Source organism: Hyla sarda, chromosome 6, assembly GCF_029499605.1.
Source record: "Hyla sarda isolate aHylSar1 chromosome 6, aHylSar1.hap1, whole genome shotgun sequence".
Classification (NCBI taxonomy): Eukaryota; Metazoa; Chordata; class Amphibia; order Anura; family Hylidae; genus Hyla; species Hyla sarda.
Window position 1 is genome coordinate 8260940 of NC_079194.1, and position 16308 is coordinate 8277247.

Genomic DNA, 16308 nt, shown 5'->3' on the forward strand with positions numbered 1-16308 from the left:
CAGGTATGACCACTTCCTATGACCAGGTATGACCACTTCCTATGACCAGGTATAACCACTTCCTGTGACCAGGTATGACCACTTCCTGTGACCAGGTATGACCACTTCCTGTGACCAGGTATGACCACTTCCTGTGACCAGGTATGACCACTTCCTGTGACCAGGTATGACCACTTCCTGTGACCAGGTATGACCACTTCCTATGACCAGGTATGACCACTTCCTGTGACCAGGTATGACCACTTCCTGTGACCAGGTATGACCACCTTTTGTGATCGTGTATGACCACTTCCTGTGACCATGTATGATTAATTCCTGTGACTATGTATGAATAATTCCTGTGACTATGTATGATTAATCCCTGTGACTATGTATGAATAATTCCTGTGACCATGTATGATTAATCCCTGTGACTATGTATGAATAATTCCTGTGACCATGTATGACCACTTCCTGTGACTATGTATGAATAATTCCTGTGACTATGTATGATTAATCCCTGTGACTATGTATGAATAATTCCTGTGACCATGTATGACCACTTCCTGTGACTATGTATGATTAATCCCTGTGACTATGTATGATTAATCCCTGTGACTATGTATGAATAATTCCTGTGACTATGTATGAATAATTCCTGTGACTATGTATGAATAATTCCTGTGACTATGTATGAATAATCCCTGTGACTATGTATGATTAATTCCTGTGACTATGTATGATTAATCCCTGTGACTATGTATGATTAATTCCTGGACTATGTATGATTAATTCCTGTGACTATGTATGATTAATTCCTGTGACTATGTATGAATAATTCCTGTGACTATGTATGAATAATCCCTGTGACTATGTATGATTAATTCCTGTGACTATGTATGATTAATCCCTGTGACTATGTATGATTAATCCCTGTGACTATGTATGAATAATTCCTGTGACTATGTATGAATAATTCCTGTGACTATGTATGAATAATTCCTGTGACTATGTATGAATAATCCCTGTGACTATGTATGATTAATTCCTGTGACTATGTATGATTAATCCCTGTGACTATGTATGATTAATTCCTGGACTATGTATGATTAATTCCTGTGACTATGTATGATTAATTCCTGTGACTATGTATGAATAATTCCTGTGACTATGTATGAATAATCCCTGTGACTATGTATGATTAATTCCTGTGACTATGTATGAATAATCCCTGTGACTATGTATGATTAATTCCTGTGACTATGTATGATTAATTCCTGGACTATGTATGATTAATTCCTGTGACTATGTATGATTAATTCCTGTGACTATGTATGAATAATTCCTGTGACTATGTATGAATAATCCCTGTGACTATGTATGATTAATTCCTGTGACTATGTATGATTAATCCCTGTGACTATGTATGACCACTTCCTATGACCAGGTATGACCACTTCCATTTTTAAATGCCAGACTTTTCCACTGTATTGTGTTTGACCAGGGTAAATGGCACGACAAACATTGCATGAAGTCCTGGTGGTGCTGTTGCCATCCCACATTTTGTAAGGCTCATTTTGTAAGGAGTCAGCCATTACCTTCAGGAAAGCGCTTAAAGGGGTAGTGAAGTTAAAGGGGTACTCCGCCCCTAGCATCTTATCCCCTATCCAAAGGATAGGGGATAAGATGTCAGATCGCCGGGGTCCCGCTGCTGGGGACCCCCCGGGATCTCCGCTGCAGCACCCCGCTATCATTACTGCACAGAGAAAACTCGCTCTGTGCATTATGACGGGCAATATAGGGGCCGGAGCATCGTTACGTCATGGCTCCGCCCCCTTGTGACATCATGGAGCGCCCCTTCAATACAAGTCTATGAGAGGAGGTGTGGCGGCCATCACACCCCCTCCCATAGACTTGCATTAAGGGGGCGTGAGCCATGACATCATGATCCTCCGGCCCCTGTATCGCCGGTCATTACGCACAGAGTGAGTCTGCTCTGTGCAGTAATGATGGCGGGGTGCCGCAGCGGAGATCCCAGGGGTCCTAGGGGATAAGATGTCTAGGGGCGGAGTACCCCTTTAATGGCTGGAGTGGAAAACTTTTTTTTTTTTATCAACTTGTGCCAGAAAGCTAAACAGATTTGTAAATGACTTCTAGTTAAAAATCTTAATCCTTCCAGTACTTATCAGCTGCTGTATACTACAGAGGAACTTATGTAGTTTTTTCCAGTCAGATCACAGTGCTCTCTGCTGACACCTCTGTCCATGTCAGGAACTGTCCGGAGCAGAAGATATTTGCTTCTACTCTGTACAGTTCCTGACATGGACAGAGGTGTCAGCAGAGAGCACTGTGGTCAGACTGGAAAAAAACTACACAACTTCCTCTGGAGTATGCAGCAGCTGATAAGTACTGGAAGGATTAAGATTTTTATATCAAAGTAATTTACAAATCTGTATAACTTTCTGGCACCAGTTGATTTTTAAAGTACACTGCTCAAAAACATAAAGGTAACACTTAACCAACACAATGTAACCCCAAGTCACTGACACTTGTGTGAAATCCCACTGTCCACTCAGGAAGAACACTGATTGACAATCAATTTCACATGGAACAGACAACACGTGGAAATTATAGGCAATTAGCAAGACACCCCCAATAAAGGAGTGGTTCTGCAGGTGGGGACCACAGACCACTTCTCAGTTCCTATGCTTCCTGGCTGATGTTTTGGTCACTTTTGAATGCTGGCGGTGCTTTCACTCTAGTGGTAGCATGAGACAAAGTCTACAACCCACACAAGTGGCTCAGGTAGTGCAGCTCATCCAGGATGGCACATCAATGCGAGCTGTGGTAATAAGGTTTGCTGTGTCTGTCAGCGTAGTGACCAGAGCATGGAGGCGCTACCAGGAGACAGGCCAGTACATCAGGAGACGTGGAGGAGGCCGTAGGAGGGCAACAACCCAGCAGCAGGACCGCTACCTCCTCCTATGCGCAAGGAGGAGCAGGAGGAGCACTGTCAGAGCCCTGCAAAATGACCTCCAGCAGGCCACAAATGTGCATGTGTCCACTCAAACGGTCAGAAACAGACTCCATGAGGGTGGTATGAGGGCCCGACGTCCACAGGTGGGGGTTGTGCTTACAGCCCAACACCGTGCAGGACGTTTGTCATTTGCCAGATAACACAAAGATTGGCAAATTCCCCACTGGCGCCCTGTGCTCTTCACAGATGAAAGCAGGTTCACACTGAGCACATGTGACAGATGTGACAGAGTCTGGAGACGCCGTGGAAAACTTTCTGCTGCCTGCAACATACTCAAGTATGACCGGTTTGGCGGTGGGTCAGTAATGGTGTGGGGTGGCATTTCTTTGGGGGGCCGCACAGCCCTCCATGTGCTTGCCAGAGGTAGCCTGACTGCCATTAGGTACCGAGATGAGATCCTCAGACCCCTTGTGAGACCATATGCTGGTGCGGTTGGGTTCCTCCTAATACAAGACAATGCTAGACCTCATGTGGCTGGAGTGTGTCAGCAGTTCCTACAAGAGGAAGGCATTGATGCTATGGACTGGCCGCCGTTCCCCTGAATCTGATTGAGCACATCTGGGACGTCTTGCTCCATCCATTCAGATCTACGATGTGTCATCTTAGTGTTCCCTTTATTTTTTTTTGAGCAGTGTCATTGTTTTCCACTGGCGTACCCCTTTAAAAGCAGCTAAAGCTAAAGGGTTCATCCAATCTAAATGAAGCCTGATCATTGTGTCCATTGAGTTGGGGGATTAGTAAAAAACTACTCCACAATCTACATTTCATGGCAAAACGTTTTGAGACTGAACGATCTCCTAACCATCCAGGAGCGATCTGGGGATGGACAAGGGTTTACTAGCATGATGGAGACCATGTCAAAGGGAAAAATTGATAGCTAAGTGGCTCGATGAACAAAAAGTTTACATTTTGAGTATTGGGGGGGATGGGCACTTTTAATGTTGTGGGAAAAACAGGTCAGTTGAGTGGCGGCTCTTACTCATTCACTACACTAATGCACCTGTAAAATGTTGCCGCTTCGCTCCCCTGTTCTCCTGTCCTTTACATGGTGTCCTATGGAAGAGCCTGTGACCTTCACATAAATCCGCTCCCTCCACAGCTTTACACTGAGCTTGAGAAATGAGCCCAGAGGAAACGTTGTGCCCATTCACAAGAAAGGTAGTAGGGAGGAATCGAGCAACTATAGGCCAGTAAGTCTGACATCAATTGTGGGGAAATTAATGGAAACCCTACTAAAGGATAGGAATGTGAAACATCTAAAATCCCATGGATTGCAAGATGAAAAACAACACGGGTTTACTGCAGGGAGACACATTCTATGTTTCTACTATCGACAGAGGGGCTGCAACTACCTACAGGGGTCTGCTGCTACGTAAAGGGGGGTTTGCTTCTTCTATTAAGGTTTTGCATCAGGTTTTGTCATCTTCACTCTTTGCATGCTTGCGCTTTATTGGATACTGATTATGCCCCTACCTTTCATGACATTGTCAAAATGTGGTGAAGCATGGATGACATTAAGATTATGCCTCCCACCCCACAAAAAAACTTCTGAATATGCCCAAGAACCTGTATCAATCCTCAAAAAGTGGGAGGACAAATAAAAACACAGAATTTGTGATAAACTCTGCACAGTGATGAGGTAAGAATGTGGGTTTAGAGGTCAGCATTGGGCCCAGAAGATGATGTCTGGCATGACAGGGAGAACATCCACCTTGTAATCAAAGGAGATGGAAAACAATGAGGTTTTATTCATTAGAGACAAAGGGATCTTCTGGGAATGAGTATCTATACATACGATAGCAAGAACCTAGGGAATCGGTCCCCAGGTTATTGTACATTTACTATGTTTCTAGGACCTTTAGGCATTATAATCGTTTAAAGAATAGAACAACAAAATCCCTGACGGATTACTGGACACCCACAGTGCATCAGCAATCTTTAGGGGTTACCCCCAAAAGGGCAAGCCCTAAACTAGAAATCTCCCCCCCCCTTAAAACTTATATTATTATAATATGTATTAAAAACTAGTGCCCATTGCACAATGTAAACACTAGGTGTCAATATAGTAATTAAATATATGTGTATATATATATATATATATATATATATTGAGGCTAAAATAATCTTTTAAAAACTCACTACTTGGGATTTGGTGGGGAATTCTTTCCTTTTTAGGCCAGACTGGTTAATTCATTATGGGTTTATTTCTTTTTTAATCATACTAACTACATTAGAGTTGTTTGTGCTAATGATTATTTATATATATGTATATATATATATATATATATATATATATATATATATATTTTTTTTTTATACACATACTTTACATACACATGAATATTATATATATATACCGTATTTTTCGCCGTATAAGACGCACTTTTTGTTCCCCAAAACTGGGGGGGGGAAAGTTGGTGCGTCTTATACGGCGAATACCTGCGGCCATCAACGGCCGGGACCCGCAGCTAATACAGGACATCACCGATCGCGGCAATGCTCTGTATTAACCCTTCAGATGCGGCGATCAAAGCTGACCGCCGCGTCTTAAGCGAAAATAACACTAACCAGGCTGCTCAGTCGGGCTGTCCGGGACCGCCGTTGTGAAATCGCGGCGTCCCGAACAGCTTACAGGACACCGGGAGGGACCTTACCTGCCTCCTCGGTGTCTGCTCCGGGCCAGGATCCCCTGCATGGCGGCGCTCTCCGTCGACGTCATCACGTCGTCGCGCACGCCGTCCCGTCATCCAATAGGAGCGGCGTGATGATGGCGACGGAGAGCTTGGATCCCGGGGAACAAGACGTCCGGAGTGTCGGGGACACCACGGGGACGCGGCAACAGCGATGGAGCGACATCCAGGGCAGCGGTGAAGGGTCCGGAGCGGCGGGGACAGGTGAGTATTACCTCCTATACCAGTGGTCTTCAACCTGCGTACCTCCAGATGTTGCAAAACTACAACTCCCAGCATGCCCGGACAGCCAACGTCTGTCCGGGCATGCTGGGAGTTGTAGTTTTGCAACATCTGTAGGTCCGCAGGTTGAAGATCACTGTTGGGTGCAGAATCTTTTTTTTTCTAGATTTTGCACCTTTAAAATAGGGTGCGTCTTATATGCCGGTGCGTCCTATAGGGCGCAACAAGCAGCACTCCAAAAAAATTGTGAAAAGTTATGGGTTTATTTCTGTCACATCAATACAAGCAACGTTTCTGCTCCTATGGACCCATTTTCAAGCTCCATGACAGCTCTGGATGCGGATCGCGTTTCACACAGGCGCAGTGGCGTTTACACCCACGCCAGCGGACGCCATGATAGTAACAACAGAGCGGGTAAGAGTCTGTCTCCTTGCCTTATGTATATTAATTTAGTTTTTCAGCTGTTATGTATTATCAAGATGTAATTGGAGCATGATATTTCAAGCATTTTAATGTTTTTAAACCACTTGTATGCACTTTATTGGGAAAGGTGTCCACTGAGGATATGCAATATATACACGGAACGTTATTTATATATATATGATATTTATGAAATGTTGAGATTTTTGTACAATTATCACTTAATTTGTAATTTGATGATGTATTGTTCACATGGGTATTTAAACCCCTTACTGGTGTGTAGCACTAAGCTTGACAATGGCTCCATAGGAGCAGAAACGTTGCCTGTATTGATGTGACAGAAATAAACACACAACTTTTCACTATTTTTTTGGAGTGCTGCGTTGTTGCTGGATACTATCTAAATTAAGGAGTTTTGGACGCTGGCACCCACATCTTTAGGCTGAGTAGTGCTGCAATATTTTTTGGATATATAAAATAAAAAAATAATAATTATATATATATATATATATATATATATATATATATATATATATATATATATGCACACATACATACACACACATAAATGTGTATATTATTAAAATATATTATATACCGTATATTCTTATTTTAATTTTCTCTCTCTGTCTCTTCTCTATATAGATGCAAATCAAAAAATGTTGCAGTATCTTGATATACCTTTTTTATTGGACTAACAGAATTTTGTAGAGACAAGCTTTCGGGATTCCTCCCTTTATCAAGTCCAAAGCAAATGCTTTGGACTTGATAAAGGGAGGAATCTCGAAAGCTTATCTCTACAAAATTCTGTTAGTCCAATAAAAAAGGTATATCAAGATACTGCAACATTTTTTGATTTGCATCTGCATCTCTGGACTAATACGGCTACTCAAATTTAATATATATATATATATATATATATATATATATATATTTATATATTTATATGTGTGTATGTATATATAATTATGCATCCTCTAGGTGGATTCTAAAACATGCCTTATATTACAACTAGAGATGAGCGAACTTACAGTAAATTCGATTCGTCACGAACTTCTCGGCTCGGCAGTCGATGGCTTTTCCTGCATAAATTAGTTCAGCTTTCAGATGCTCCCGTGGGCTGAAAAAGTTGGATACAGTCCTAGGAGACTCTTTCCTAGGAATGTATCCACCTTTTCCAGCCCACCGGAGCACCGGAAAGCTGAACTAATTTATGCAGGAAAAGTCAGCAACCGCCGAGCCGAGAAGTTCGTGATGAATCGAATTTACTGTAAGTTCGCTCATCTCTAATTACAACCTTTCAGAATGTATGGATCAGTATTGGCATGAGTGCATCAGCCGGGATCTCCGTAACCGACCCGTTACCTAGTGGTGAGAAGGGGATGGTGTCTTGGTCGCTATCTGTCATCTTCACTGTGGGTTTGCACGGATGGCTGACCGAGGGGACTTGTGCAGACTGTGGACCGTCTATGGAAAGAGAACGATGGACGACCAAATTCCTGGACACAGTAGGGGGAGGAATCTGAAAAGGATGGAACACGCAATTATTGAAGATCGGGGTTATGTTCGTATTTCTAAAATTTATCAAATTCTATTACTAAAGTTCACTGGTATAAATGAAAGAGATGCCAGGGATAAGCCATAAAAATGGGGACACTGAATTTTGGCCTAATTGTATGAAATCCCATATCTTGACCCAAAATGAGGTAAAAGGCTATGTTCAAACTTGCATTGTTGTTTGATGGCAAATGAACTGTAGGATACCACCAGCACTAGAGCAGCGTTTCCTAATCAGCGTACCTCCAGCTGTTTCAAAACATCTGAAGGCATGCTGGTTAGGAAACACTGCACTAAATACTTGTTATCTAGTCATTGCATCTTTCGGTAAAGCTGAGCCAGAATGTAGTCACATGTAGGTCTCCTAGCCAGTAAATGGAGGAGCCGGTCCCATCTCTCCCCCCCCCCCCCCTTCCCCCCCCCTGTGGAGCATACAGCAGCTGATCAGTACTGGAAGGATTAAGATTTTTATATAGAAATAATTTATAGATCTGTTTAACTTTCTGGCGTGAGTTGATAAAAAAAATATATATATATTTTCCAGTGGAGTACCACTTTAAATGGGTTATCCTTAAAAAAAATAAAAAATAAAAAAAAATAAAAAAATAAAAAAAATTAGTATTAAAAACTGGGAAAAGCCCAGTAAAAGTCATACAGTTGGCAACCCTGAAATGTTGGCAACCCTGAAATTTCTCAAGAAAATGAAGTATTTCTCACAGGAAAGGATTGCAGTAACACATGTTTTGCTATACACATGTTTATTCTCTTTGTGTGTATTGGAACTAAACCAAAAAAGGGAGGAAAAAAAGCAAATTGGACATAATGTCACCAAACTCCAAAAATGGTCTGGACAAAATTATTGTCACCCATAACTTAATATTTGGTTGCACACCCTTTGGAAAAAAATAAGTGAAATCAGTGTCTTCCTATAACCATCAATAAGCTTCTTACACCTCTCAGCCGGAATGTTGGACCACTCTTCCTATAAGCATCAATAAGCTTCTTACACCTCTCAGCCGGAATGTTGGACCACTCTTCCTATAAGCATCAATAAGCTTCTTACACCTCTCAGCTGGAATGTTGGACCACTCTTCCTATAACCATCAATAAGCTTCTTACACCTCTCAGTCGGAATGTTGGACCACTCTTCCTTTACAAACTGCTCCCGGTCTCTTATTGGAAGGCGCCTTTTCCCAACAGTAATTATAAGATCTCTCCACAGGTGATCAATGGGATTTAGATCTGGACTCATTGCTGACACTCCAGAACTCTCCAGTGCTTTGTTGCCATCCATTTCTGGGTCTTTGTCCTGCTGGAAGACCCAAGATCTCAGACACAAACCCAGCTTTCTGACACTGGGCTGTACAGTGCGACCCAAAATCCATTGGTAATCCTCAGTTTTCATGATGTCTTGTACACATTCAAGGCCCCCAGTGCCAGAGGCAGCAAAACAACCCAAAACATCACTGACCTCCACCATATGTCACTGTAGGTTCTGTGCTCTTTTCTTTGTAGGCCTCATTCTGTTTTCAGTAAACAGTAGAATGATTTGCTTTACCAAAAAGCTCTATCTTGGTCTCATCTGTCCACAAGACATTTTCCCAGAAGGATTTTGGCTTACTCAAGTTCATTTAGGCTTTGTGTCAGCAGTGGGGTCCTCCTGGGTCTCCTCCATAGCGTTTCATTTCATTTAAATGTCGACGGATAGTTTGCACTGAAACTGATGCTCCCTCAGCCTGCAGGACAGCTTGAATATCTTTGGAACTTGTTTGGGGCTGCTTATCCACCATCCGAACTATCCTGCGTTGACACCATACTTACCATACTACAATTTTTCTCTTCCATCCACGCCCAGGGAGATTAGCTACAGTGCCATGAATTGCAAACTTCTTAATAATGTTGCGCACTGTGGACAAAGACAAATCTAGATCTCTGGAGATGGACTTGTAACCTTGAGAATGTTGATATTTTCCACAATTTTGGTTCTCAAGTCCTCAGACAGTTCTCTTCTCCTCTTTCTGTTGTCCATGCTTAGTGTGGCACACACAGACACACAATGCAAAGACTAAGTGAACTTCTCTCCTTTTTATCTGCTTTCAAGTGTGATATTTATATTGCCCACACCTGATACTTGCTCCATGTGAGTTTAAAGAAGCATCACATGCTTGACACAATATTATTTATCCACAATTTTGAAAGGGTGCCGATAATGTTGTCCAGCCCATTTTTGGAGTTTGGTGACATTATGTCCAATTTGTTTTTTTTCCTCCTTTTTTTTTAGTTTAATTATAATACACACAAAGGGAATAAACATGTGTAAAGCAAAACATGTGTTACTGCAATCCTTTTCTGTGACAAATACTTAATTTTCTTGAAAAATTTCAGGGGTGCCAATATCTACCGCCATGACTCTATATCAGCGTACACGGGAAACCTGTCAGTGCTTCATGCTGTCTGTGATTCGGGCAGCATTAAACTAGTGACAGTTTCTTTATAACAAGAGGCTGAAGGTTATTACTGGATATTACCTGCTCCTGTTTTGCAGGTGGAACATTGTTACTGGGAAACTGGGGTTCTGTAAAAGAGAAGAAAAAAAAATATTTGATCCCCTGATGATTCTGTACATTCACCCGCTGAGTAGGATCTGTCTATAATTTTATTGGTCGGTTTATCTGAACAGAGAGAGAGACGAAATAAAAATGTTTCCATAAAAATGCATTTGACATAAGTTATGAATTGACTGGCATTTAACTTGGTGAAATAAGTATTGGATCAGCAAGATTTCTGCCTCCCAGGTGTCTTTTATACAGGTTATGAGTGAAGATTAGGAGCACTCTCTAAAAGGGAACACTCCTAATCTCAGCTTGTTTTTTTGTTTTTATCAAAGAGCCGAGGAACGTGCTCTCGAATCACCCAAAGTGCAAGGAAAAGTGCAAAGGTGTTTCACTAAAAAAACGTGCACAAAGGATGCGGTCTATCGCAAGCCCTTCTCCGGCGATTGGCATCAGCCTCATGGAGGGTTTTGCCTTCCTCTGGATCACCACAGTAGGGTTCTAGGTCGAACTCGATGGGCTCTTGTCTTTTTTCAAACATTACAAACTATACACTTATATTAACTATGCACTTCCAGAAATTTCTGTACATCTGTATTTCCAGCAGAAAAGAAAAGAAGTGGCTCACCAAGAATAGGGTAAATATACACGGAAGAAACTTGGGGGGAACAATTCGATGCTGACAGAAAGTTGTGTGGTCCTCTCATTGTCAGTGTGGTGTTGTCTCAGCAGCTCCCTGGCTCCTCCCTCTCTTCTGACAGAAAGTTGTGTGGTCCTCTCATTGTCAGTGTGGTGTTGTTTCAGCAGACCCCCGGCTCCTCCCTCTCTTCTGACAGAAAGTTGTGTGGTCCTCTCATTGTCAGTGTGGTGCTGTCTCAGCAGCCCCCGTCTCCTCCCTCTCTTCTGACAGAAAGTTGTGTGGTCCTCTCATTGTCAGTGGTGCTGTCTCAGAAGCCCCCCGGCTCCTCCCTCTCTTCTGACAGAAAGTTGTGTGGTCCTCTCATTGTCAGTGTGGTGTTGTCTCAGCAGCCCCCGGCTCCTCCCTCTCTTCTGACAGAAAGTTGTGTGGTCCTCTCGTTGTCAGTGGTGCTGTTTCAGCAGACCCCCGGCTCCTCCCTTTCTTCTGACAGAAAGTTGAGTGGTCCTCTCGTGGTCAGTGTGGTGCTGTCTCAGAAGCCCCCCGGCTCCTCCCTCTCTTCTGACAGAAAGTTGTGTGGTCCTCTCGTTGTCAGTGTGGTGCTGTCTCAGCAGACCCCCGGCTCCTCCCTTTCTTCTGACAGAAAGTTGTGTGGTCCTCTCGTGGTCAGTGTGGTGCTGTCTCAGAAGCCCCCCGGCTCCTCCCTCTCTTCTGACAGAAAGTTGTGTGGTCCTCTCGTTGTCAGTGTGGTGCTGTCTCAGCAGACCCCCGGCTCCTCCCTTTCTTCTGACAGAAAGTTGTGTGGTCCTCTCGTTGTCAGTGTGGTGCTGTTTCAGCAGACCCCCGGCTCCTCCCTTTCTTCTGACAGAAAGTTGTGTGGTCCTCTCGTTGTCAGTGTGGTGCTGTCTCAGCAGCTCCCTGGCTCCTCCCTTTCTCTGAAGACAATGCATCACCTGCTACAGTCTCGGGAGGCGTGGCTGGATCTTCTCTCTTAGCTAAAGTCCCACCCCCTGAGTGATGTCACCACCTCTGACCAGCCCCTACAGCCTACATCACCATCTTCCTGTCATATATACATATCTTTGTGATATTTAGGAAAATTTAAGGTGTGTATACAGCATGCTGCCTTGTGCTGACCAATGCCACAGGCAGAGGAGTAGAAAGGGAATGAATACAAAAGGTGCTGAAACCTCACTGATTGTGCGATAGTCTGCTGTGTACTGAAATATTCTGCAACAGCTCTGGACGGGGAACTGACAGGTGTGCTATGGTAGGGAAGTAGGGAGGGTGGGAGGACTGCCAAGGAGAGCTGAGGGAAAGCAATGCATTCTGGGAAGTGTAGTTCTGAGCAACTGCTCAACTAGGAAGTAGTGAGAGGACATGGGGGGGGGAGAAGTGGGGCAGATAGGTGACTAATCTTATAGCATGTGATCCACTTACACATCATTTTTTAAAGGGGTATCCCCCCCTAGACCTCTTATCCCCTATCCAAAGAATAGGGGATAAGATGCCTGATCACTGATGCCTAATCACGCGATCTCCCTGCTGCACCCGGCATTCGTTTAGAGCGCTGGGTTCAGCGCCAGAGGCTCATGACGTCACGGCCACATCACACCCCCTCCCACAGACTTGCATTGAGGGGGCATGACCGTGTCACGAGTGGGGCGTTGCCGTGATTTCACGAGCCTCCGCCCCGCATCAACAGTCAACCGGCACAGAGCGAAGTTCGCATCCCTGCACCGGATATCTGGGGTGCCGCAGCCGAGATCGCGGGGGTTCCCAGCAGCAGGACCCCCACGATAAGACATCTTATCCCCATGGATAGGGGATAAGCTGTCTAGGGGCGGAGTACCCCTTTAAGATCAGATACCTGCCATATGAATAATATCAGTGAGATGTCATGTGATCGTGGTTCCACTAAAATTATTAAACATCAAATGTATTTCTGCTACACATAACAAAAAGGACAGATCCCAGTGATACCTGGATTAAATGATGCTGGATAGAAAAAAAATATATATATTATGAAATCATTAGAACAGACAAGCACGATCTACCGGCCCAGTGAAGAAGAGAGAGTGATATACAGTGGAGGAATAAAGTATTTGATCCCCTGCTGATTTTGTACATTTGACCACTGACAAAAAATGATGAGTTTATAAGTAGTAGGTCACTGATTGTTTTCTTGAAGACTATGGTCCCAGATGCCTTTAGATCTGTGGACAAGTGTCTTTTATACAGGTAACAAGCTGAGATTAGGAATGTTCCCTATAAGAGAGTGCTCCTAATCTCAGCTCATTACCTGTATAAAAGACAACTGGGAGCCAGACATCTTACTGAATTATACTCTATGTGAAAGGCTTTTTGTTGCTATTCTGTCTCTCACTGTTCAAATGAAGCGACCATTAAAATCATAGACCGATCATTTCTTCGTCAACAAGAAAACGTACAAAATCAGTGGATCAAATACTTTCTTCCTCCACTGTAGTGTGCAATAATCAGTCTGGTATGGGGAGGGGGGCTTGCAGTCTGGTATGGGGACGGAGCCCGCAGTCTAGTATGGGGATGGCGCCCACAGTCTAGTATGGGGCCCACAGTCTAGTATGGGGACGGGGCCCGCAGTCTAGTATGGGGACGGGGCCTGCAGTCTAGTATTGGAACAGCCCGAAGTCTAGTAGGAGGACAGCCCGCAGTCTGGTATGGGGATGGCCCGCAGTCTAGTATGGGGCCCACAGTCTAGTATGGGGACGGGGCCTGCAGTCTAGTATGGGGACAGCCCGAAGTCTAGTATGGGGACAGCCACAGTCTTGTATGGGGACGGGGTCCGCAGTCTAATATGGGGATAGCCCGCAGTCTAGTATGGGGACGGGGCCTGCAGTCTAGTATTGGAACAGCCCGAAGTCTAGTAGGAGGACAGCCCGCAGTCTGGTATGGGGATGGGGCCCACAGTCTAGTATGGGATGGGGCCTGCAGTCTAGTATGGGGACAGCCCGAAGTCTAGTATGGGGACAGCCACAGTCTTGTATGGGGACGGGGTCCGCAGTCTAATATGGGGATAGCCCGCAGTCTAGTATTGGGGCAGGGTCCCCTGTCCTAATTCTTTATCAGAATGTATACACCAAAGTAAATCAAACGGAGTCATGTCAGTTTCAAATACTTCATACTTCTAACCTTTATTGGCATTCATACAGCTTATATAACCATTGCAATTAACATAAGTTCCCACCCCCACTAGGGAGGTGTTTTTAGCCTTGGCATACCATATAAGGTATGGTCCTTCTGTTGGAATTTTCTTTTCTTAGAAGGCTTTTCAGTCGTTGGCCAGGACAAGAAATTCCTTACTCGGTGGGAGGGGGGAGAGCAAGGAGCAGAGTAGCATGGGGGGTGGGGATTTGTCAAATAGTCTTTTTATGCTGCATATACATATATACACACATACATCCATTACACCAGAGATGTCTATAGGATTAAAGGGGTACTCTGCCCACATATATCTTATCCCCTATCCAAAGTATAGGGAATCAGATGTCTGATCGCGGTGGTCCCGCCGCTGGGACCCACCGCGATCTCCGTGCAGCACCTCGTGTTCTAAACAGTATGGGTTTCCACGTTCACAGCCATCATGCCCCCTCCCATAGACATGAATGGAAGGGGCGTGGCATGACATCACAAGACCTTTACCATTTGATGAACACAACATGAAAGTACACAATACCTTTTATTGTGACAAAAACAATGACGATATAAAACAAAATGTTGACATTGGTTGATGCATTCACCCCCCCCCCCCCCTGCCCAACCCCCACCCTGAGTCAATATTTGGAAGAACCACCTTGGTAGAACTGCATTTACAGTTCCAGTCTTTTGGGGATATGTCTCTACCAGCGTTGCACATCTATAGATGGAAAGGTCTGTCAATTCTAATTGGCAAAATAAGCTGAAGCTCAGATTGGATGGAGACATCATTGTTCTGCTGAGGCGAACTTCAGGCCCGATCTCGAGTATTTCGCCAGCGGCATCAGATTTTCTTCAAGGATTGCTCCATCTATCTCATGTGATACTGTGAAGATGGTGGGCTCAGGGGGATGGGCAGAGAGGGGTTTGGACCATAGATAGCCAAAACATTGGTGTCTTCTGAACAAAGAACCTTCTTCCAATTTTTAACCGTGTCTTTCACATGAATTGTGGCAAACTCCAAATGGGATTTCTCGTGGCTCACTTCCATAAAGGTCAGATTTGTGAAGTACACGACAGATGGTCGTTCTGTGGACAGATTCTCCCACATCAGCTCTCGATCTTTACAGCTCCTCTAGAGTTACCATGGGCCTCCTGGTTGATTCTTTGATGAATTTTCTTCTGCCTGGCTTGTCAATTTGGGTGGTCGGCCTCGTCTTGGTGGATTTCCGGTTAGGCTACATTCTTTCCATTTTCTGATTATGGATTTTATGGTGCTCAAGTAGATGTTCACAGCTGGAATATATTTTTTATAACGTAACTATACTTAGAACTTCTTTACGGATAGAGGAACTGTTTGGTGAGCTCCTTAGTCTTCATGCTTCTGGTTGTTCAGTAATGCTCTCTAACAAACTCTGCGCCCTTCACAGAACAAGTGTATTTCTAGCCAGAATAAATTGCAGACAGGGGGATCCTATTTACTAAGTATGCGACTATTAAAGGCAATTGGTCCAACCGGATCTTGCTCACAGTGAAAGTAGTGAATACAGATTTTTATTTGTATGCTCAAAAAAAAAAAAAAAAAGGGGGAACACTTAAACAACACAATGTAACTCAAAGTCAATGACACTTCTGTGAAATCCCACTGTCCACTCAGGAAGCAACACTGATTGACAATCAATTTCACATGCTGTTGTGCAAATGGAACAGACAACAGGTGGAAATTATAGGCAATTAGCAAGACACCCCCAATAAAGGAGTGGTTATGCAGGTGGTGACCACAGACCACTTCTCAGTTCCTATGCTTCTTGGCTGATGTTTTGGTCACTTGAATGCTGGCGGTGCTTTCACTCTAGTGGTAGCATGAGACGGAGTCTACAACCCACACAAGTGGCTCAGGTAGTGCAGCTCATCCAGGATGGCACATCAATGCGAGCTGTGGCTAGAAGGTTTGCTGTGTCTGTCAGCGTAGTGTCCAGAGCACGGAGGCGCTACCAGCAGACAGGCTAGTACTTCAGGAGATGTGGAGGAGGCCGTAGG

General features: G+C 44.1%; 1 protein-coding gene across 2 annotated transcripts in view; it reads right to left on the minus strand.

Moving 5' to 3' along the window:
* BRDT (bromodomain testis associated) overlaps window positions 1–16308 on the minus strand; it is a 166875-nt gene that overhangs the window by 24173 nt on the left and 126394 nt on the right. For both annotated transcript variants that reach the window (XM_056523157.1, XM_056523156.1), the window contains exons 13-14: window positions 10434–10480; window positions 7714–7870 (exon numbers count right to left, since the gene is read on the minus strand). In XM_056523157.1, the coding sequence (XP_056379132.1) occupies window positions 7714–7870; window positions 10434–10480 (204 nt within the window). The remainder of the gene's footprint in view (window positions 1–7713; window positions 7871–10433; window positions 10481–16308) is intronic.